This window comes from Phlebotomus papatasi, chromosome 2, assembly GCF_024763615.1.
Source record: "Phlebotomus papatasi isolate M1 chromosome 2, Ppap_2.1, whole genome shotgun sequence".
Classification (NCBI taxonomy): Eukaryota; Metazoa; Arthropoda; class Insecta; order Diptera; family Psychodidae; genus Phlebotomus; species Phlebotomus papatasi.
This window is the reverse complement of record NC_077223.1, coordinates 55,496,838-55,520,640: the sequence shown is the minus strand read 5'-3', so window position 1 is coordinate 55,520,640 and position 23,803 is coordinate 55,496,838. Positions and strand designations below refer to the sequence as shown.

Genomic DNA, 23,803 nt, shown 5'->3' with positions numbered 1-23,803 from the left:
AACGAAGAAAATAATCTTTGGGAATTTCTTGGACTCCATCGATGGTGGGGATAAATCAGTGAGTGAACAAAATACCTTTAGTCTTACTACTCACACATTCGTCTTTTATATTTTTCACACAGTCTTACACATCAGAACACATTTCACATTACACAAATTGCTTTTTCAGAGTGTAAATATAAATTTAAAAAACAGGTGACAAAGCGTCCCAGCTTTGAAGAACGCTCGAGCACATTATAAAAGAATATGTATTGAATTTGCTTTCATACTTTTTGGATGTATAGGGGAGACCGGGGCACAAGAGTCAGGAGTAGAATTTCATAGTAGGCGGGGTGTTATTTTTTTTTTTTTTTTGAAAAAAATATTGTAGAAACTACTATTTATTTTAAGTAATAAATTCTTTTCCTAATCATTGAAATATATTTAACAGTTTTATTTTAACAAGTTTTTCACAAAACATGCGCAAAGCAAAATTTTCTTTTAGTGGTTTATTCTGCTCCGGTATCCGCCCCCACCAGCTTTCTACTGATTTCAATTGTATCATAAACTTTATTATAAAATAATTTCAAGATTGAAAAATGATAAAGTAACGTATTTTGGAATATTTTGACCTTCTTCACATTCAAGGAATATTAATGCAGATTGGAAGTGAGAAGAAGAATTCCACAGAAAAGCTATGCATACCACTGTGTGGAGTCCTCGACCCGGGGCAAGACCTAGGACCAGGTGGACGAATAAAATTCGGAATCTTGCCTTGGAACGCCTTGGGATCGAAACCGAACATCTTCCTGAAGTGGCCGAGGATCGACAGGCGTGGGCCGCGTGGGCTGTTGATCTTGATGTCATGCTCATGGGCCCGTGAAACGAATAGGGATAAACGGTTGAAATAATTTTGGAAATGCTAAGGTAACCAATATGGACGAAACATTTTCGACTTTAGAGTTTACATAATTATAAACAATTTTATATCATAATTCCAAAATAAAGAAAATTAACAGCTTATTTTGACCTTAAGAAAAAAAATTTCGTGTGGATGAAAGGGAAAATAAAAGAAAAAAAAAAAACTACATAATGTCTAACTTTATTGGGAATGGTTAACGAAAAGCGAAAAAAACATTACGGATTGGCACCTAGTCCAAAAACATATATACGACAAGTTGGGGAGGGTGGGGCAGTTTCACCCCTAAATTGCAAAATGGATTTTGGGACCATTTTGCAAAAAGATAATAAACAGAAGTAAAACTTTGTATATTCTGTGAATTGCAGTTGGGTTTAGGGTTAATAAAAATAATAACAATAATCCTTTAATTTCATTAGTCTATTGTTGAGAAATTCATTTCACTTGAAAGGTAGAATGTGTGAAAGTCCCCCATTGCGGGGCAATTTCAAGATAAATATGAGGCAATTTTTGAGAAAGATAAAACGTGTTTATAAGGAAACTTGCGATACCAGAATTGATTAAAATTACCATTTTGAAGTCTTATAAGATTCAACAACCTAAAAATATAATCGAACAAGAACTTTATAACAGAATTTGAACACTAATTGATCATATAGAGAAAATAAAATATCGTCAAAGATTTCCAAACAAAATTGTTTCAGTCAGTAAGTGTGTAAAGATTTGCTCACCTTGTTTTTTCCCTTTTTGTACAATGTATTTTATGTAATAAAAAAATCCTCTCTGTAGCCACTGAGGAAGGCGTGCAGTACGCCGAAAGCTTTGGGAAACTGAGTATTTTTACTCTGGATTGAATCCATCTCCACTGACGCTTCCGGAAGGGACATCTGTGTCCTGCCTTCGAACTTGAATCACTACGTCAGTTTTCATATTTTCATTTCCAAACCTATTTCTCATTGAGCAATTTTATTTGAATTTTTATACGAAAGAAATGTCTTTTGTAGTGCTAAGCTAATTCTGTACATTGTTGGATAATTCTATCGTCTTAGAACATGTCCTTTTTAGTATAACAGTTTTATAATAGTGTTTTAAAGTCTTGAATTATTATTATACTAAAAAAAAATTTACAATAACTTGCTGAAAACATTCGGAAAATATATTATAACAATTAAATTCATCATTTTTAAGCACTTAAAAAAACACTGAAAGATAATTTTTTAAATTTTTTTAATGCAATTTTAGGAAATACTAACTTTCCATTGTTTCGAACTTTATCGACAAAAACAGCTACAAAGCGTTTTCAATGATCATTTTAAGTCAATTTTGATTAAAAAAGTAAATTGTTGGACACTGGAAACTTCTCCGTGTGCTTGCATGAAACTGCCCCTCATGAACTTTCGGAACTCAAATGAAAATTGTCAGAATCGTCTTAGATTTCATTCAACGCTAAAAGCCTTATAATAATCATAAAACCACTGATAATTTAATACAATTATGTTAGTTCGATAGATAAGTGTAATAGTTCAGAAATTGTTGAAAATAAAACATTACAAAAAGTTTGATTTTGATGCAGTTTTATAAAATCAATTACAGAATTCAAACGAGAATCGTCACGAAATTAATTATTTTGATGGACATGGGTCTTAGTTATCTCTTCAATAACATAATGGTTTTATCCTATTCCTTTCAACGGGATAAGAAGAATATGCAAAAATTGAAACTGCCCCGTCGTTAAACTGCCCCACCCTACCCTATATACGCAACGGATAACATAGCGTCCCAGTTTGTGTAATGCTCAAATTCGTAAATTAGCCCTTAAAGCAATTTTGCATTTTATACGTGTTATTCTTACATAATCACATGGGTCCCGGTCAAAATCCCGAAAGCCAAAATCCCGAAAGCCAAAATCCCGAATGGGCCAAAATCCCGAATGGGCCAAAATCCCGAAAGCCAAAATCCCGAATTCTTAAAAATGTCATAGCTACTATCACGATTGCACCTGCGCTTGCTGGAGGCAAAGGGAAATCTTCCATGTCTTGGGAAATTATTTTAAACATTTTCCTCCGTATAATTTCATCCCTTTCACGATTTTGAACATTCGGGATTTGGCTTTCGGGATTTTAGCTTTCGGGATTTTGGCTTTCGGGGTTTTGGCTTTCGGGATTTTGGAGTTCGGGATTTTAGCTTTCGGGATTTTGGCTGCCACCGAATCCCATCTATTTCCTTAACAAAATATTTAGAGGTGTTATTCATTTTAAAAGTTCGTGGATTTTGCTGTAATGCGACAATTTACTCTTTTTACTTCGCAATTTGATTGGAAGTTATAAGCATATCTCTGCTGTTTTAAACCAGTTCAAAACACCCACCTCACTAAGGGATCCATGTAATAAGTAATTTTCAGTCTGTTTAGTGTTTAATAAATTAACCCCACATTGAAAAATCCTTAGTGATATTTACTAATTGTGAACTTACTTGAGATAGTATATTTGTCCTTCAGCCGTTCTAGCTTGTTCCCATCCTGGCGGCAAATCTCCGAGTTCATCTTGTAGCTGAATGGCACTGATTACATCGTAACTTCGCTGTGAAGCATGTACAGCTTTTAAGGGTGTTTGTGCCTGTGTCTGACTCGTAGAATTCCCTGAACCTGTTGCACCCGTGACAGATTTCAGACCGGCTGCGTGAGTTTGTTCAAGAGTAGCTGGACTGCTGTGGGCCCGTGAGTGGCTAATAGATAAACGCTGTGTAAGAACGGAACTAGCAGTTCCTGTCCCACTTCCGCTTCCACCACCTGGTGCATACACAATGGTGGTTCCTGACCCAAATGCTGAATCAATACTATTTTCTCGTGAATGCGACACAGAGGGTGATTTTGATCCAGTTGATGGTGGATTGAAGAAAGAATTGGGCAATTTTCGCATCCGAAGGGGAATCTGTAAAGGGCGATTTTGCTCACTGGGTTTTAGCACTGTGTCAAATAATGCTTGCAGTTTGGTGGCAGAGTCTTCATCCATTCTAACGACTAAATTTCCCTGCTTTGTATTGTCGGATTCGTTATTATTGTTGTTATTATTGCTAAGATTGTTATTACTTCCGCTGCTGTTGCTGTTATTTAGAGCCATATTGCTGTAATCCCCGGAACAAATGCACACCTCACCAATTTCTCGTTGCAGGAAATTATGGTAAGTCTTTTGCACTTGCGCTATACGCGTATAGAAAAAAAAATGGAGTGACCGCGACAGAAAAACCTACGCAGAAACTCAAGAAACTCAATGGGAAAATTTGCCCGTTCTCACTCTCTATAGTTTTCTTTCAGAAATATGAATACTTGTGGTGAGGAATTTATCTTACACAGTCACCATCTTTCTTTTCCAGTTCTTCACTCTATCGCTATGCAAAATTGATCACTATTTTTCTATACACCCTGGTTAACAGAGGGTAATAAATTAAATTAAGTAACAAATAAACCTTTGGAGCACCCAATAAATGCCCCTTTTTACCACTTTAACTTGTTGTAAGTTGCCACAAACTATAAAAAGAAATTTGTACACGCACACAAAAAATCGACATATAGTGGAGGATCGAAACTTTTGTGGTTGCACAATCCCCTGGAACATAAGGTTTCCACAGAAACAACGCTATTTATACCAACAATTAGCACAATTGTTCAACGAAATATTATGAAGAAATTATTAAGATACTAAAAATTATCAGATCCACCACCGAACCTAGTACAAACTATCCCAACTGCGTCTCTGATCTGACTGACTAATTTTCGCCTAAAACGATTGCAGCGCTTATGGTTATACAAAGAACCAAATAGCGCATTTTGCTGAATTGTGGCACCACGTAGCGGAAAAACAAAAAAATACACATATGAAAACTTCCCGGCCGGCTATTCGCACTGACTTTACAGATCGTACCGAGTATTTACAGTGTATTTATGTGAGAAAAATACTAATTTCCGCACTTACTATGTATATACTATGTATTTACTTGAAAGATATACAAATTTGAATGTATGCTGAAGTTATACGTTGTATCTATACGCAAAAAATACTATGTTGAAGAAATACCCGGTATATATCTAGTATAAACTTTGTATTTCTGGTTTAACTCTTTCACGTCATTAGGGTCATATATGACCCGGGGAAAAAACAATTTTTTTTGACTATTTATATTAATTGAAATCTATCGGTTTGTGCACGACATCATAATAGAAGAATGTAAGATTCTTGGCTAATTTTCTCAAGACTCCAGATATTCAGGAAAAGAAAATATTTGAGATAAAAAATCACGAATTTCGAACATTGTGAAATGACTTTTCTTTTTCAAAATTTTTTATATTAATTTTTTTTTTCAGCAAAAAGTTCTTTTGAAACACAAAATAGAATATGCAAAGATTGTATATTGCATATTTTGATATAATAAACTACTCTCAATTTTCCAGAAAAGCGTGTAGAATTTTCCGGGTTATATATGACCCTATTGTCCTCAAGGGTAACAGTGTTTTCGTCCCAAACCTAGCGAAATGAGCGAAATGTAGTTGGGACATTGTTTTTCTTTGTGAAATGCAGGTGGGACATCTTGCTCCTGGATATTTCATCTTATATCTGATGAATTATAACACATTTTGCAATATTTTAGAATATTCTGCAAGCGTCTCATATTGTGCAATTGTATTGTGTGTGAATAAATATGTGGATAAATTTATTTTTGCCAAATACCACTCAAAATATTGTGACAGTGACTGTTCAAGGGATTACCAGGCATATTCCTTGAACACACGGCTGTACCAGCCTGGCCATTGTCTCTTGCTTGACATTTCCCATTCTAAGAGATACCATTTATGTATGAAATTATTGTAAAAACGACTTATACAACCTGTGAAGGAGTTTTCCATCGTTTTCACTCTGGAGATTGGTCACCAACGCTAAGACGTCGATGGACGCATGGGAGGTGGGAAATGTGAAATGCAAGATGAAAATAAATACAATACAATACAATACAATACACTAGGAGTACAGTGTTCATCAAGACAATCCAGTTTGCCATGGTTTTGGCCAAATTAGTAAATTCAAGCAAGAAAAACTCTTAAAAAGCCCGTGATATAAATTTTGAAAATGGTATGTACACTTCCCTTGAGGACAATAGGGTCATATATGACCCGGGGTTTTTCCGAGTTTTCACGCAATGGAAAATTTTTTTCCTCTCTGAACTATTATATTTGATCATAAAGCATTAACAAAAACTCAATTTTACATGAATTCATCTGCTGAATAAAAGTGGGACGCGAAAGAGTTAAAGTCCCTATAACTACACAGACCTGCTCTGTCGGTGTGCCTTTCGGCCATTTTCTTTCTAGTTGACAAAGTGTGACATGTCTGATGGTGAAAGAAGTGTGTCGCTTAGTGGAAAAGGGTAAGTTTTCCGTAATTTATTAACTATATTTTCGGTGAATTCACTCAAAAGGGACTCTCTCAAGACCACGTCCACAAAAAACAATCTGGAGATAAGTGTACGCGGAAGTTTTCGTCAATTTTGAGGAAAAACAAAGTGCGTAATTTTTAATGAAAAAAATGTGCTCAAGCTTCTTTAGGTTCGTTCCGGAAACCACTCACAATCAATGTACAGTAGAGTTCCTCAAATTCGAAAATTTGGGGGGTATAGATGACATTTCTCACTCCTCAAATTTGAACGATATTTTCAAAAACGTAACGGAATTCATGTGAAATGCACTTTCCGTAAATTAAGATAAACAACTTTATAGAATATATCAATGTAATTTATTGTGAAATAAATGGAATTTGTCGCCGAAGTTAATATAAAACGATAATATTAAAGAAATACCAGAGAAAAATGACACTCCACGCAAGACTTTCTTCACATAACCTCAAATTTTACATTTTGAACTCAACTGTCGTTCAAATTTGAGGAACTCGACTGTACATAGCTTTCGCATCCAGCTGAGCATCTTGATGTGATCAATTAATACAAAAAGGACATTTAGAGATGGTAGGTGGTATACAAAAATATTTCAGAATCTGTTGAATATTTCCCATTTTTCCTATCTTCTTGCGCATAAGGATTTTATAGTGCAGTTTTAAAAAATTGTATTTTATCGTCCTTTTTGTTTACATTTTTTCCAGATTATTAAAAGACCGAGATTTTTTGCTGAGGTGCATCGCGTTCCTGCCAGATCAATCAGGCTTGTTACTCCCGGAACTGTCATCGCATACGAATTACGTATTGGAAGTTTTCTTTAATGGCCTCTACCAAGGATTTCTCTGCTATGGATACTTGGTAAGAATTTTCATGCTCGTAGTAGTGCAAATACAGCGAATAAAACTGCATGCAGGGATAATGCGATTTGATTCTCAGTCAGTGCAGAATTTGCAGGACATTCAATCTCGATAGTATCGACGTCTATCTTTGGAATCTATGAGTGAAATATCTGCTAGGATAATCTCTAATACGTGAGACTGGAGAGAATGGATGATTTAGTTCTTTGGTCACGCCTTTTATTCTTCTTCAGAAACATATTTTTTTAGACATAATCAAGAACTAAACCATCGATTCTTTCAATCTCAAATGTATTTTAAAGCTTATCCTAGTGGGGAATTCACCTTTGATCTCAAAGATGTCCTATCTCTTCTCCTCGACGCTTTACTTTACTAGAGACTGAAAGTCTCGCAAATCACGTACTTAATTACTGAACATCAAAGTTCGTTGCTATTCGCTTTGTTTGCAATGCTGTGGGAAACAAAAATTTTTTACCCACTATCCATCCATAATAATACATGTATGTGACTAGCCACATGTATTTAAAAAATGTTCAGAAAATAAATATTTATAGAAAATAAAAATATTCTTTTTTCTTTGTATAAATAACCGAAAAATACTAGGTACTGACTCAGTACCAATGCACGAAAAATACTTAGTATAAATAGTAGAAAAATACACGGAAAATTTATTAAAAATTAATGAGGAAATCAAGTAAATACAAAGTAAATGTACTCAGTATATCGTCAGTTAAATCAGCATTTGTCGTAATTTCCTTTTGACAACTTTTCGGGAGACGAAATTTTCAGTCCGGCATTATTTTTCTTAAAAATGAGCCCCGAATGCGATACTTTTAGGTCAAAATAATAAAAGTGGCACTAATAAACTGTAAGTTAACTCGAGAAAATCTTTATAAAATTATTTAAAAGCTGCAATATTGAGATATATGTTAGAAGAAACACAATAATATTTTATCGTAACTTCCATCGTTTATAAAGCCGTAACTTCCAATGTATGGAAATCTTGGAAGTTTCGACAATTTTCTAAAATGCATTATATCAATTTGAATTATTCTAGTGATAATAAGCGCCATTATTTGACTGAATTAGGCAATTAAATTGTTATCTCTGTCCCTAAAAGCTTTTATTTCATAAGTTTTATTGAATAAATTTTGTGTGCCACGTCGCTTGTTTTGTTTTGAATTAATGACAGATGGGTAGGGATTTTTCTCACTTTTTCTCGCAAATATTGAATTAAAATGATTTCATGTTACACTATTCTCACTGTTTTTGGATATTTGGAAGAGTTTGTAAACGTTTTATTGAGAAATATTACATTTTTGCTGCAAATTACAAGCCACGCAAGCTAAACAAGTTACGGCAAATGCTGATTACTGAAAATTTTGTATGGAAATTTGTCGTAACTTCCCCCAAAATGGAAGTTACGACAAATTCTGATAAATTTTTCCTAATTAAGGGCACTTATGATAATTTGTGTTTAAAATAATTTTTACTGGGCTTATAAAATTTTCTTTTTCTCAAGTTCGTTTAATAAACAAAATTACGCGGTTGCGTCTACCTCTGTCGTATCTGCATTTGTTTTGTATCTGCATTCGGAGCAACTACAATACAGACGTCCCCTCTTGCGTGAAATGCTGACACAAAAGAAATGCAGATACGACAGAGGTAGCCGCAACCGACGATGTATATATCTCAAAATCGCAAAAATGAAGTTACGATAAATGCTGATTTAATTGACGATATACTCAGTATAAAAATGTCGACTCACGCACACTAATGATGAGTATTTGGGACATTTCATACAAAATCTACTATGTATTTTATATGGGTCGTATACTATAGTTTCGTACTAAGTATTATACTCAGTATATACTGAGTTTGTACATAGTAGATAGCCGGCCGGGTTCTTATACATTGCAAATTGCCTTGTACGAGAAGGGGACCACCCGCCACACACAGGATTGAATTTCAAGTTATGCATTATAGACATTTCGTCGATTGCACATACATAATTGCATTGCTCCAATTAGCCTTTTCCCAAATTTAATATGAAAATATTATATTAGATCATCTATTTAATAGAAATATAGAACTTTTATATTTTCTTTATTATATTCAATTAATTATAAAAAACTACGATTTCCAGTAAGGATATGAAAAATGTATAATTTTCATATTTTTTACAGTCTTCTTCAAACTATTTCTTTTACTTTTTTATAATTATTTTTACTGTAAAATTCTTTTTTTTTCTAAAGAATTTATCAATTTCTATGTTCAATGATGGTATTTTATACAATTTATAGAAATTGATTTCAATTCCATCTACATACAATTAATTTATGAAAATGATTATTTTTAAGATATTTTCTGTCAGGACCTAGAGCAAAAGCAAACATTTTCTAGCATTCTATTCCTTGAAATTAGAAATCGTTAAGAAAAAACTTTTAATTGATAAAATGGTCAAAAAGTCTGACAGGATGTTTTTACCCTTTATGGAGCAGTGGGTCTGGCCACAGGTTACTTAAACAATTTACCTTTTCCAACTATTTTATAACCTTCTATTAGTTTAAAAAAAAATCATTTTTTAAACTATTGGTATTTTAATGGTTAATATAATGAACTTTAAACATTATTAATTTTTTGAATTCAAGGAGATTATAAAATATCCAAATAGTTCCAATGAATAGTTCTGTCTGAGAAAGAATATATTGCTCATGAGTTATTTTAGATCTTAATAAGATTATTATTGAGATTCTGCTGACGCTTTCTCTTAGCATCCATGGCATCGAGAATCGGCTGACGTTTGGCATGATATTTTCTCCCCAGTTCATCAATTTCTCTTTCCATTTCCTGATCAATATTCTTCAGCCTTTGCTGTAAATCATCGAAGCTAAGAAACTTCAACTGGAAGAAAATTGATCAACTTGCAATATTTGTAATTAAAAAAAAATGAAATTATGATTAACTCACAAATTCAAAATCTCCATCAACAAAATTTCTCTGATATTTCATGGGATTCTCGAAGTTTCGCATTTGCAAATTGATGACATTGTCCACTGGCTGACCCATCTGATGATGAAGCATTTGCTGCATGCCTGCTGCATTAGCTGCTGAAATTTGATTCAGTTGAAGCTGCAAATGCGATTGATATCGCTGACGTTCTTCATTAGCCTGTTGCACTTCTGTCGGTGTAGGTGTTATTATTTGTTCAGCTGGTGGAGCTGAAGGTATCACAGGGGCTCTATTATCAGCCACAGGTGGCCCCTCTGCCATTATATGAGTAACATTTCCTGTCAAGTTAGGCTTTCGATCGAAATGATCCATGAAGAGTGGTCTATATTTAGGCTTTTCCGGATCAGATTCATGTTCTTTTGTACATGCAAAGGACAGTAAATTATTTACTCTTCAGTCATACGTACTGGTATATACTGGAAATAGGTAGGTGGCATTCCTTATGGCCAGTCTACACTTGTGGCCTCTTCGCAAAAATCTTCAATTTTTTCTCACAAAATGATTTTAAAGAACCACAAAATTACCAATATATGATGTGCTATAATTAAATGAAAATTTTAAATTGATCTAGGTTAAGTGTGCCAAATTCCGGCCAGCTTGCAATTTCGGCCACCTTTTTGTTCCTCGAATTTTCATGAACTTTTAGCTTTCACGTACTCTAGAGATTATACAATGCAAAAGAATAACAAAAATTGTGGCTTCGACAAACGAGATGACGTGAAAAAGATATTGGAAGAATTCCCGAAGGGCAAGGAACTATGAGAATTAAGGTGGCCGAAATAGGGCACCAAAGCTATGTCTACATTTTTATTCATTTTTAATGTATTAAGAATGATTTTAGAGTAAATAAAGACGGTAAACTCTTTACAAGGTTCCAAGCAACACTCTTACAAAAGAAAGAATAAAAAAATCATTTTGTATTTAAAATATTACACTTCAAACTTGAGACTTTGACGCTTGCATGCAACTATGCCGAAATTTGGCACATTTACCCTACTTTAATATTTCGGTACAATAAGAAACAATTTAAGGAAAATATTTTACTGATGCGGATTACGATTAAAAATACGTCAAATCGTTAAGAAATTTACTAACGATCTTAAAAATTTTAACAACTAAATATTGTATCTTCAATCGCAAATATTTAGTACTATTTTTCAAAACTTCTTTCCTTAATAACCATATGTTCTTTTACTATTAAATTTTGATAAATTTTTAAACAAGAAATATAAAATTAAAATGAGGCCATAAGTTATGACCAAATTGATAGGATTACGGACTTGTGGCCACGGTATTTGACGTGTGGCGCCCTCACACCATATGTGACACTATTTTGATTTGAAGAGTTGTCAATTGTATTGTTTTTATTCAATAGTTCGGTGTTTTCTGGCAAACATTTAATGAAATTTAAGGTAAGTAATGAAATTGTAATATAAAATTGTTTATAAATAAATGTGGTGTAAAATCTGATTTCAAGATTCCTCGAGAGTTGCAGATTTATCTCATGAATTTGTATTTTGTTACAGATAACCTAACTTTTCTTTTTCACTCTTTTAGGACAATGATACCAGTAAAAAAAAAATATAAAAAACTAAAAAGAGCCTCAATATTCATCTCACAGGCATTAAGAGGCATTGATAATGTAATGGCCGCGACAAGTATTTCAGGTGTATCACATTCCTCTCACAACTCTCCTTAATAAAATCTCCGGGAAGGATCCGGAAGAAATATCAGACCACGAAGGCTTTCGCAATGTCCTTACAAAAGGAGACAGAGGGAATTTTGAGGTGGGTTTTTCATGCAGTCAAATATGCATTTTTCATTATGAAAAACGGATTGCGGGTCTCAGTGAATAGAAGGATGAGAAGAAATCAATAGTGCAATGCTACAATCATGAATAAAAAACTATAAAAACTTAAGAAAAAAATAATAAAAATTTATGAAATCATCTGAAATCTTTTTGTTTTCTTTTGCATTTAAAATATTTTATTTCTAAGTTTATTTTGCATCATTTTGCATTGTGGCCACAAGTCATTACACGAGCGGCCATAAGTTCGTAAAAGTGGCCACAAGTTATGAATTTTACATTTTTGAAAAAATCATACTTTTTCTGAGGTTTAAGGGAATTTCCTAATACATTCACCATGATATATCGAAAGGAGGTAGGGTGGAATCACCACTTCTCGCCACTTATATTGAAATCGCTATTTTTCGCAATTTATGAAATAAATGAGTCGCAATTTTTTTGTATTGTTTCTGCTTCTACGCATAGAATCGAAAAATAATAATTATTCGTTTTGGATTCACGATTTTGATCACTTTTTAGAGCAATATTTTAAGCAAGTGCATCGAATCTAACATCTCTTACCAAATGTACTAAGTGTCGTCAAATTTTCATCAGGCCAAAAATACCTATTTGGGTAAATAATTTGTCTATTGAATATTTAATTGCACTTGTGGAATACATAAAATTTGTATTTAGTCAATTAATATTTCATTTTATATTATTTTTGTATAAAAATGAGGCATGGCGAGAAGTGGTAATATTCTGGAATTGATTTTACCACCTGTCGCCATATCTTTTCAATAGGCGACGCTAACTTCACTTCGTACATTCTCAGTTGTCAAATCTGCATTGTTTACTTTCTGCAAAAGCCCCATAATTTGATTTCTCAAATAAAAGTGAAGAAAAATCATTTAAAGAAAGTAATAATAAAGTGATCACAAGGAAAGAGAAATGGTGAATGTATTCTTTTCATAGCATTGCCTAAAATAACCGAGTGTATTTCTTTTCAAGTGGGTGGCGAGAAGTGGTTACAAATTTTACAAAACTGGCGAAAAGTGGTAAAAAGTGGCGACGAAATGGTTATTTTTGCATTATTAATAAAAATCAGTTTTTTAGGTAGTCCAGCGTTATGTTCTAGGATTATTGTTTTCACGTATCTAGAGCCAATACATCTAAGTAACTTTGTGTCAAATTTGACTTATCTTGTAACAAGGATTCAAAAGTTATGATTAAATGAATTTAATTTTTTCCTAAACATGGCGATAGCCGGTTATTCCACCCTACTTTAAAGAAATTACAGTTAAAATTTTATCTTACATAGTCAAAAAGAAAAGAAGCTGTGAGCAAATATGTCCTTAATGTGGCCATAAGTAATGCCGCTACCCTATAATTACCTTTCATTGTAGCATCTTCAGAGTCACTGTTGATAACCATAGTTCCTAAATTTGAACCCAATTCTACCATCGTTCCACTGTCAGGAACAAGTGTTTCACAATTTGTATGAGCAATCATTGTTCCACCATCTGTGTCATTATCCCGCTCAGGTACAAGGGTTTTCGACTCATCTCCAAATTCCTTAATTGTTCTCGAATTTACTGCTTGATCATCTTCATCCTGAAAAAAATATATTTTAAGGATTTACTTTTTCAAATTAGTGTCATTAATTGAATTAATATATTTACGGTATCTTCATGATGATTTTGAAGTTGTTTAGCTTGATTTATGGCTATTTGTCTATTATTCTGACTCTCCCTAATTTCATGAGCTTCAGCAATCATTGGCCTAAGGATATTTCTCGATTTGGCATTTTTAATAAATTCATGCTGCAATAAATCTGTAGCGGTCGCTCGCTCTTCGGGATTTTTTACCAGGCACATACTAACAAATTCTATAAATTCTGGAGTCCACCGATCGGGTTCACGAAATGACGGTGGTGGACGTTGTGGAATCATAAATATCGCTCTCATCGGATGAATGTCACCATATGGTGGTTTTCCCTCTGCCATTTCAAGCGCTGTAATACCCAATGACCATATATCTGCCACACAATCGTATCCAATCTCCTCAATTACTGTGAAAGATAATATATTTATTTAAAATTGATTCACTTTAAATATTTTTAGGTAGTATTTTTTTTCAAAATCACACCTTTTGATTTAATAACCCAGATAACTCTAATCGATTCTTCTAATCGGTGTTTTTTCTACTTCAAGATTACCTTGTTTTTAAGGACGCAACAGTTTTTACAGACCGAAATTCAACAATAAAAATTAAAAAAAAACAATGTTGTAAAGCAGAGGTGTGCAAGAACCGTTAAAAACCGAATAAACGTCAAAATAAGTTTGTTCTGGTAGCGTTTTGACCATTGACGTACATGTTTCATTTGACGTTTATTCGGTTTCAACGGTTCTTGCACGCCTCTGTGTAAAGTCTAACCTTGGAAAATCTAATTGTGTAGAATTCGATAGTTTTTTTTTTATCTTTATTTACAATAGAGAGCAAAATAGTCTAAAAACTTAGGAACAGACCCGACGCGCGCCGGCTGTTAGTCATTTTTAGCGCGCCGCCGGAAAATTTTGTTAGCCGCCGCCGCTAAAATTTTTTTAGGCGCGCCGCCAAGAAATTCGCAGAGAAAATTCGCATCGTTTGAAGGTTCACTCTGTGCGAACCATGCCTACATTCCCCTACGGAAAAAGATTTTTCTTAAAAAATCCTTAAGAAATATGAGAGTAAAAAAATACAATTATCAATGCGATACTTTAAAATTTCTTCACTTTTGAGCTTATAAATATTTACTATATAGCAAATAGTTTGCAAAAAATATCGTAGATTTCTGCAACCTTCTACTTTTCGATTATACCTACAAACATTAGAAAAATCTAACTTCAGATAGTCAGAAAAAAATTATTTTCTCTATAGGTCACCGGTGACCTAATCGTCCTTAAAGGGTTATAGCATAAATAGAAACATCAAGTGTTTGAGTTATCATAGGGTTCTTAAGAAATGGGTATGGAATTATTTTATAAAAACTTGATTTTTCCACAATAACGGTACATCATAATCAATACTATTGGTACCAAAAAACGGTTTATTAGGTAGAACTGAATGAACATTTATCAAACAAATTCTTATTTTACCATTTTTTTCTCCGATTTTTTAGATTTATCTCATAGATCCTCAAGTAGCGGAAGATCGAGCAAATGGTTCTCGGCCACCGAAATGGATAAAATTGGCTCCACACGATTTTTTACCCCCATAATTCATTTCACAATCGAAATTTCATGCATTCCACGTTGCAAGCACTCCGAGTTGCATGCATTTCGAGGTAGAGATGTGCGCCGAGATATTTCGGCGGCGGCGGCTAACATTTAAAAATTGTCGGCGGCTTACAATTACTGGCTTACAATTACAATTGGCTGTCGATTACAATCCACATAAATTATCGATTTTTCTCAATTTTTTTTGCTAGAATTACTAATCATTGAAACCTATTTTTAAAAAAAAGTAACAACAAAACATATAGAAAACAATCTGTCAACTTTAGGCACAACATTTTTATGATTTTACAAAAAGACAGATTCAATAAAAATATTAACAAAAATTTTTAAAATCCGTAGACTTAAAAATGAAAATAATTTTATCTGGAATTATAAACTCAAATTCAATATTCAATAGAAAAATTGTTTATCTACAAACAAAAATATTTCTCGATGAAAATTTGATAACAGTTGGAATATTTGGTAAGAAATGTTGAATTCGTTGCACTTGATTAAAACATTATTTTAAAAAATGTTTAAAATCTTAACCCTTTAACTCTTTCGTCTCTTTTGGGACTCTGAGTACCTAAAGCAGCATATGAATGTTCTGTGAAAAATAATGTTTTTTAATTATTCAGAACTGATAAAAATCCTATTCTTGTGGATGATTACAAACTATAAGGATGTCCAAATGTAAGATATTTTTTTGTAGGACCTCAATTAATTCCTGAGCTTAGATATTTTTGATTAAAAAATGGTGAAATTGGCTTGCAGCATATGCTGCGGCCCGGAAAGAGTTAACCCTTTAACGACGGGACACTTTTTACGAACCGAAAATCATCAATAAAAATGAAACTGGTGAACGTAATCAATGATAAATCTTACATCCATGGGCATACCCAGCTAGGGGCAAGGGGGCAGCTGCCCCCCCCCCCCCCTAGAAGCGTCAATGAAAACAAAAACAAATGAGAAGTAAAGAAATATATATGGTCAGCAAAAAATTAAATTTGATAAGTAAAAAATACAAATATTTCTAAAAATGTATTTAATTTTTCTATCCATAAAGATCGAAACTTTCATGAACATTCTACTGCTTTTAAAGTTGTAAATTAGTCACTTCTCAAACCTGATGTTTTACTGCTCGTTTGTACGCACCACATCGTTTCCAAATCTCGCAACCCCGAGAGTAAGCGATTACAGTGCACAATGCAATTGGCTAAAGGTCGTGTAGCAAGTCAAGCAGAGCATGTGGCCTCTATAGCTCAGTTGGTAGAGCACTCGTCTAGTTAAAGAGAGGTCTCCAGTTCAATTCTGGGTGGAGGCAGGAATTTTTCCTATTTCCACTGAGAAAAAAAACTGGATGATTTGAGTGTCATTTGCTCTGATTGACGATTTCTCTGTATCTAAAGTTATTTTTTTTAATGTTTATACGTAATCGTAAAGTAAAAAGTTGTAGGAATCCATAATATTTTTGCAGATGTACAGCTATTTGCTATCTAGTAAATATTGAAGCACAATAGTGAATAATTTTCCAACTACCGCATTGATGAATGATTATTATTTTTTTTATAATAAGGTAAAGTATCCTATGTCGACCACTTAAGGATAGATTTTGTGAAAAAATTATGAAAAAACAGTTATAATTTATGTTTTTTGATAGGGTTGATGCCTAAAACTATAGAATATATCCTTATCTATTTAATTGTGAACTTCATTTAGTCGTAATATAGTTTTAAATTATAAAAAAATTAAAATGTTTCAAAAATGCGAAATGTTCCTCTACTCGACCACCAATTTTTCTTAAAATTAAACAAATCACAAAACTAAAAAGTCACTGATTTAACTTTGGCTTGTATAACACATCATAAATAGCACTTAAAATTTAGTTATTCATTATAATAAATATGGAAACTCACTTTTATGAATTCATTCAGAAGTAGAACAACATTCAAGTGAAAAAAGCTTCACTTACTATGATTCGTTGACCGGTCGAATTGAGGAACATTATATTTGAATTGCACTCTCAAATTTAATACATAAAATTAATCGTTAACTTAGTCATGGAACTAAAACCTTTGCACAGTAATAAAGATAAAGTCCTCAACTTATATTTGGACTCAAAATTTGAATTATCAAGTAATCTGTAAGGGTAATAATTGAAATAATTCCTTAAAAAAAAGTCAAGAATTTAAAAAAGTATGCCATAATTTGATGAAAAAATGCGAATTTTTATTTAAGAAATACTTTAACGCTCCGTCAATTTATGATTTTTTTTTCAGTGTTTTATGATCAATTTCTATGATATTTTCACTTATTTGAATTAATTATAAAATAATTGGCCCTATGATGTTAAACCATTCGCTAAATATTATTGTAAATGTAAATAAATTAAATAAATATTTCCACCGGTCGACTTGAGGAACCCAGGGTGGTCGACTCGAGAGACGGTCGACTCGAGAGGCGGTCGACTCGAGGATACTTTACCTTACATCCAATTTTTTTTAAGCAAAGGTCTCTTGACAATAGAAAGTATAATAACTAACTATCGTAACTATACATTTTTTTCATAAGAATGAAAATTATCTATTATGGGTATTGTCAGAAAAATTACTGAGTTGAATTGAAATATAAACAAAATTCGCCGCGGCGCGCTAAAAAAGAACTGACGGCGGCTGGCGGCGCGCATAAAAATTTTTGGCGGCGGCGGCTAAGGAAAAATTTCGGCGGCTCGCGCTGAGCGGCTAAATCGGCTTGGCGCACATCTCTATTTCGAGGTCGCCTGTAAAGAATCTCAGCTACCATTAGCTGATCTGGGCTTATCACTGGTCATTTTCTATTTTAAAAAGTCTGAGTGAGGAAGGTCAACAAAAGAAAAAAAATCATTGAAATCGGTTAAAACATTTGAGATAGAATCCGGTCCATATGGATATTCTAAGGGTCAGGGTATAGTGGGTTGGTTAAGAGACGGATGGGACCCATTATTAGAATGATCTCGAACTCATATACAATATACACTAAAATTTCATCAAAATCGCTTCATAAACATCGAAAATATGGTCGGGTCAAGACATTTTTGGTTATAGCTCAGGTCAGGGAACATCGAGGGTGGAATGGGATCCACCGTTGGAAAGGTCTCGACCTCAGCTATAACATTTTAGAATTTAAAGAAAAAGCATCGTCTAGTTTTCAAGATATTTGAAAACTAGACTAAACTAAGCTCGGATAAATTTGTTGTAGCAGAGATTCTTTGTAGGCCAATCTCGTTAGTGCTTGCAATTTAGAATGCGTAAAAATTCGATTGTGTATTAAATCTTGAGGATCAACTATTTTGGGTCGAGCAAGAGGCATTAGTGGACGAAATGGACTAAATAACATATATATATTAAAGAACCTATTTTTCTAAACTATAATTTGAAACGGAAAAGTATTCATTTAATTGCATAGTGAAATTATAGTGAAATCTTAAAACTTACCCTCAGGAGCCATCCAGAAAGGTGTACCTATTACAGTGTTTCGCTTTGCCATAGTATCTGTCAGCTGCCCAGCTACCCCAAAATCTGCCAATTTTGCGTGACCCTCTGAATTAAGAAGAATATTTCCAGCTTTGATATCTCGATGAATTTTTCGGCGCAAATGTAAATATTCCAGTCCTTTAAGCGTATCACTGAGAATCGTGGCAATCTCATCTTCACTTAGTGTCTTCTTCCGTAATCTCATGATGTCTGAAACACTTCCTGCACCGCAATATTCCATACAAATCCATAAATCGCATTGTTTGAAGTAACTTCCATAGTAACGTACTACATAGGGGGAGTCGCATTGTTGCATTATTGAAATCTCCTTTATGATCTCATGGAGATCTGATTCCACTGGCACCAGTTTTATGGCTACGACAACACCACTTTCCTTATAGAGAGCCTTATAAACGCTGCCATAGCTTCCTTCACCTAATTTGCATATGATATCAAACACTTCCTCAGGTGGACGGGCTAGACTCTCTTCAGAAAGCTTCTTTAGTTCACTAAAATACAGCCATAATGGCATATTTTCAATATTAATTTTTATTCTGTACGTATTTTTAAAACCTTAATTAAATAAGAATATAGAAATAGAATTATAAATATGACAACCACTTTATTCTGCAATTAAAAATTATTTGTAATAATAAATAAGACACATTCATTGGGAAGACGCAAGCTCGATTTTGCAATTTTCTTTGGCATGTTTATACACCGCAAAATTGCATCTTTAATTTAATTACATAATTAAAAAATGTCAATACAAAAATCGATTTATAGAAAGGCATGGAAAAAAAGTAATTTTTGAGTAGGAGTGTTTTGTCGCACTTTATTATTCACAATAATTCCTCTTATTGTTTCTATTAACTTGAAAAACTTGATATTTATTATTAAAGTTACTATGAATATATTTTTATTTAAGATTTAACATCGGTTAATTGTAATAGTTTAATTAGGTGTTTATCAAGTGATTTTTTCTTGTATTTACCTCGTGGAAGACATTGCCTTTAAAAATCACTTGCGATGAAACAATTCTTTTAAAAAAATCGTGAAATTCATAGCTTAGCAATAATCAGCTCAGATTCTTCCTCACAGTGTTCCCTGACACTTTATGATGTTGTGTATGAGGTAGAAATGCTATTTAATTTGATAAAGTATATTTGTAGTAAAAATTAAGTCACAGAAAAATTCCTTTTTTCACTTCTTCTTATTTTTCTTCTGTTTGTTCGTTTGCTGTCTAAAATCGTTTTACACTTTTCCGCTAGTTGTGCTAGAGTTCATAAAGGGGTTCAAAAGAAATGCGAAGTGCGAGTTTTTTTCGTCTTTTTTTCTCAAGAATATAAATTGGCAAATCTAAGCATATATTCTCTAATTATTCCCTATAACACTTGTCTCATTGTGAAGTACGTGATCTCGTGATAATCTTTTGCTAAAAATTCTTTATTGATCATATATGTCTACTAAGTGGGTTTTATCTATTAAATTTTGGCAATGAAAAATCAATAGTGACGCATTTTTGGGGCACACAAAACTGAAATCTTTTTCGGAAGGTGTAGAGAAACAAGGCATCTTAATACAAACTGACAGTATTGAAAATGGGCAGTACGAATCTCGTGGTTCCAGTGGTGTTATGGGGGCCCTTTGCACCTACTCATTGTGTTTCAAGTGTCTTTCTGTCACGCGACCAGAGAACACTTGCTACAGGTTGCTACGATGGACAGATATGCTTGTGGCAACTCGATCCAGAAACCATTCAAATGACTCCACGGTGTCTTCTTGTTGGACATACAGCTCCGGTACTTTGTCTATCTCGAGCTTCTATCATCCAGGACAATAACTTTCTTGTGAGCTCTTCGGAGACGGGTGAAATGTGCACCTGGGACTTAATCGATGGCAAATGTCGGGAATCAACAAAACTAAGTCAAGTACATACCAGCATTCAAGCTTATCACATGTCCAATTGTGATGATATACGTCTTTTCTGCAATGGCTATTATGCTGAGATTATGATCATGGATCCTTTTAGTCTAGAGATAATCTTTTCGTTAAGCTGTAAAGTTAAGCCTGACTGGATATCCGCACTTCACGTAAGTTTGAATATAATTATCCTTGTTACTGTGTTATCACACTACTTGCACATTAAAATTTTAATATGATTCACATTAATTGTCGCTGATGAGAGTCCAAATGTGTAATTTGTTATATTCATAATTTGATCTATTTGTTAATAAAAAGGTAGACTTGGCCCGCAAAATTTGATATAAATTGATTTTATAGCATTAATGCGAAAAATTAATGCGATTTTCTCTTTAATTTTTTAATGTGAAAAATATTTATGCTTTAGGTAAATTTAAACTTATTTTTCCAGACCAAGTTCACTTCTTTATCAATAAATAGAAAAACCCCAAATATTAAGTGACTCAAAGACACAAATAACATATTTGGACGCTCACAAGCGACAATTAATGTGAATCACATTAAAATTTTAATGTGCAAGTGTGATAACGCCGTTAGTTTGTAAAAAAAAGAAATGATTTTTTCGTATAATAGTGCGAATTGCAGCTCTATATAAATAAAATTATAATATAATTATCTTGATTATTAAAATGGTTACATGTGATGCACAACATGTTTTTCACTATGAAACTCGTATTTACTTAATAACACTTAAATAACAATTAATAATTACTTAAAAAAAAGTACGTCTTGGAAAAAGCTAGGAATTAAGGAATAGTTTTAAGGAATATTCTTGTTAATATAAATATCTTCAGTGGAGGTAGTGAGGTACACCTTAACCAGGGGCCCATCAAGCCTAATAAAAAGTGAAGATATTTTTCACTTTTCCTTGTAAAAATTTTGCAGATATTGCACCACGACTTAAACAAATTTGCTCATAGTTCTTGTATTATTTCGGCGAACATTATGAAATATGTATTTTTAGATAGCTTTTAATGCACGATTTCGAAATATATCAGACTGATAAGTCAATTCTCTTTAGGAAAAAACTTACCAATAGTCTTCAGTGCCTCTATGAAAAAACGTATGGAAAAATGAAATGTCGAGAGGCCCCTGCCTTAACAGAATTTCTTCTTTCGCGTCCCACTTTTATTGAGCAGATGAATTCATGTAAAATTGAGTTTTTCCTAATGCTTTATGATCAAATATAATAGTTCAGAGAGGAAAAAAATTTTCCATTGCGTGAAAACTCGGAAAAACCCCTGGTCATATATGACCCTATTGTCCTCAAGGGAAGTGTACATACCATTTTGAAAATCTATGTGACGGGCTTTTTAAGAGTTTTTTCGCTTGAAGTTATTAATTTGGCCAAAACCATGGCAAACTTGATTGTCTTGGTGAACAATGTACTCCTGGTGTTCAAGGAATCTTCCTGGTAATCCCTTGAACAGTCACTGTCACAATATTTTGAGTGGTATTTGGCAAAAATAAACTTATCCACATATTTATTCACACACAATACAACGGCACAATATGAGACGCTTGCAGAATTCTCTAAAATATTGCAAAATATGTTATAATTCATCAGATATAAGATGAAATGTCGAGGAGCAAGATGTCCCACCTGCATTTCACAAAGAAAAACAGTGTCCCAACTACATTTCGCTATAGGTTTGGGACGAAAACACTGTTACCCTTGGGGACAATAGTGTCATATATGACCCGGAAAATTCTACACGCTTTTCTGCAAAATTGAGAGTAGTTTATTATATCAAAATATGCAATATATATTGGATATTCTATTTTGTGTTTCTAAAGAACTTTTTGCTGAAAAAAATAAATTAATATAAAAAATTTTGAAAAAGAAAAGTCATTTCACAAAGTTCGAAATTAGTGATTTTTGATCTCAAATATTTTCTTTTCCTGAATATCTGGAGTCTTGAGAAAATTAGCCAAGAATCTTACATCCTTCTATTATGATGTCATGCACAAACCGATAGATTTCAATTAATGTAAATAGTAAAAAAAAATTGTTTTTTCCCCGGGTCATATATGACCCTAATTCAATTTAAATTCAATTCACAACGAACTTGAGAGGTTTGTCAATTTAAAGAATTTTGTACATTTTGAAGCATTCAAGAGATTATTTTTTGGGTTTATTTTACGTCTTTTTACTGTGAGATGTTGCAAATCTTAGTAATGATGTATGAACATTTATTTTCTTTGTAGATTTCGCAAAGAAAGTGTTATTAATTTGTAGAAGAAAATGTGTATTCGTTTTTGTGACACATTACCCCCTCTGGAATTTTCTACACTAATATTTGATAAAAAAAAGTAATGAATAGTCAGAAAAGATTATAAAGTAAGATCAGAATAAACGCATAATTTGATAATAGTGATAAATTAATTGAAAGAATTGTTAAATCTTTGGTAGATAAAACTTAGTGCTTAATGCTTAAAAAAAAATGAAAAAATAGAGGCGAAAATTTATAGGAATTTATAGTAAATATGATTTATTAGAAAAAATCTGACCATTGTTTCTCAAATGAAGTCTATATTCACTAAATCTTTAAAAATAAAACTGCTAAAATCAAAACCTCTTTGGAATACGTAAAATTAATTGCCATTGCCTCCTTTTCCTCACAGTCCCAGGTTATTTTAACTTGATTTAAAAAACAAAATGACAATTTTTAAAGTTTCTCATCATCACTTTATTTTAAAGTGATCACCTGTAAAACTGTATAAGACCACATACATCGTAATTTACTTTGTGAATTATATCAATTCTTAATGTTTTTTCTGCTTAATTTGACGATAATAAGTCTAACAAGCTCCTCTCGAGGAATCATGTTTATAAATTAATAATTTTATTAGTTAATAAAATGTTAAGTACTGTTTTTCCTTAACAGGTACTACGCCCTTCTAAGCGTAAAGATGATGTTGTCTTGGCTATAACAACGACGGGAACAGTAAAAGTTTGGACTCTTCTTGGTAATGAAAACAAGTATTCAGAACCTATTTACGAAAACGAATCGAAGCAGGTGATTATATATTTTTCAATAAACTTTGTTGTGAAA

General features: G+C 33.0%; 3 protein-coding genes across 6 annotated transcripts in view; 1 reads left to right on the top strand and 2 right to left on the bottom strand.

Moving 5' to 3' along the window:
- Positions 1–3,366: 3,366 nt before the first annotated feature.
- On the bottom strand, positions 3,367–4,762 carry LOC129801805 (transcriptional coactivator yorkie). Its single transcript, XM_055847150.1, has one exon. The coding sequence runs from the start codon at positions 4,015–4,017 to the stop codon at positions 3,367–3,369; it is 651 nt and encodes a 216-aa protein (XP_055703125.1). The 5' UTR covers positions 4,018–4,762.
- Positions 4,763–9,286: 4,524 nt separating this feature from the next.
- LOC129801765 (serine/threonine-protein kinase 3) lies at positions 9,287–20,017 on the bottom strand. Its single transcript, XM_055847074.1, has 6 exons — positions 19,759–20,017; positions 18,726–19,273; positions 13,678–14,066; positions 13,390–13,609; positions 10,168–10,565; positions 9,287–10,101 (listed from the first exon to the last, which is right to left on the bottom strand). The coding sequence occupies exons 1-6, from the start codon at positions 19,770–19,772 to the stop codon at positions 9,922–9,924; spliced, it is 1,749 nt and encodes a 582-aa protein (XP_055703049.1). The 5' UTR covers positions 19,773–20,017; the 3' UTR covers positions 9,287–9,921.
- A 10-nt stretch (positions 20,018–20,027) lies between these two features.
- LOC129801763 (WD repeat-containing protein 7) overlaps positions 20,028–23,803 on the top strand; it is a 40,916-nt gene continuing 37,140 nt past the window's right edge. For 2 of the 4 annotated variants that reach the window (XM_055847073.1, XM_055847071.1), the window contains exons 1-2: positions 20,028–20,857; positions 23,636–23,767. In XM_055847073.1, the coding sequence (XP_055703048.1) occupies positions 20,366–20,857; positions 23,636–23,767 (624 nt within the window). In that variant the 5' untranslated portion in view covers positions 20,028–20,365. The remainder of the gene's footprint in view (positions 20,858–23,635; positions 23,768–23,803) is intronic. The other 2 variants (XM_055847070.1, XM_055847072.1) reach the window with 2 other exon arrangements.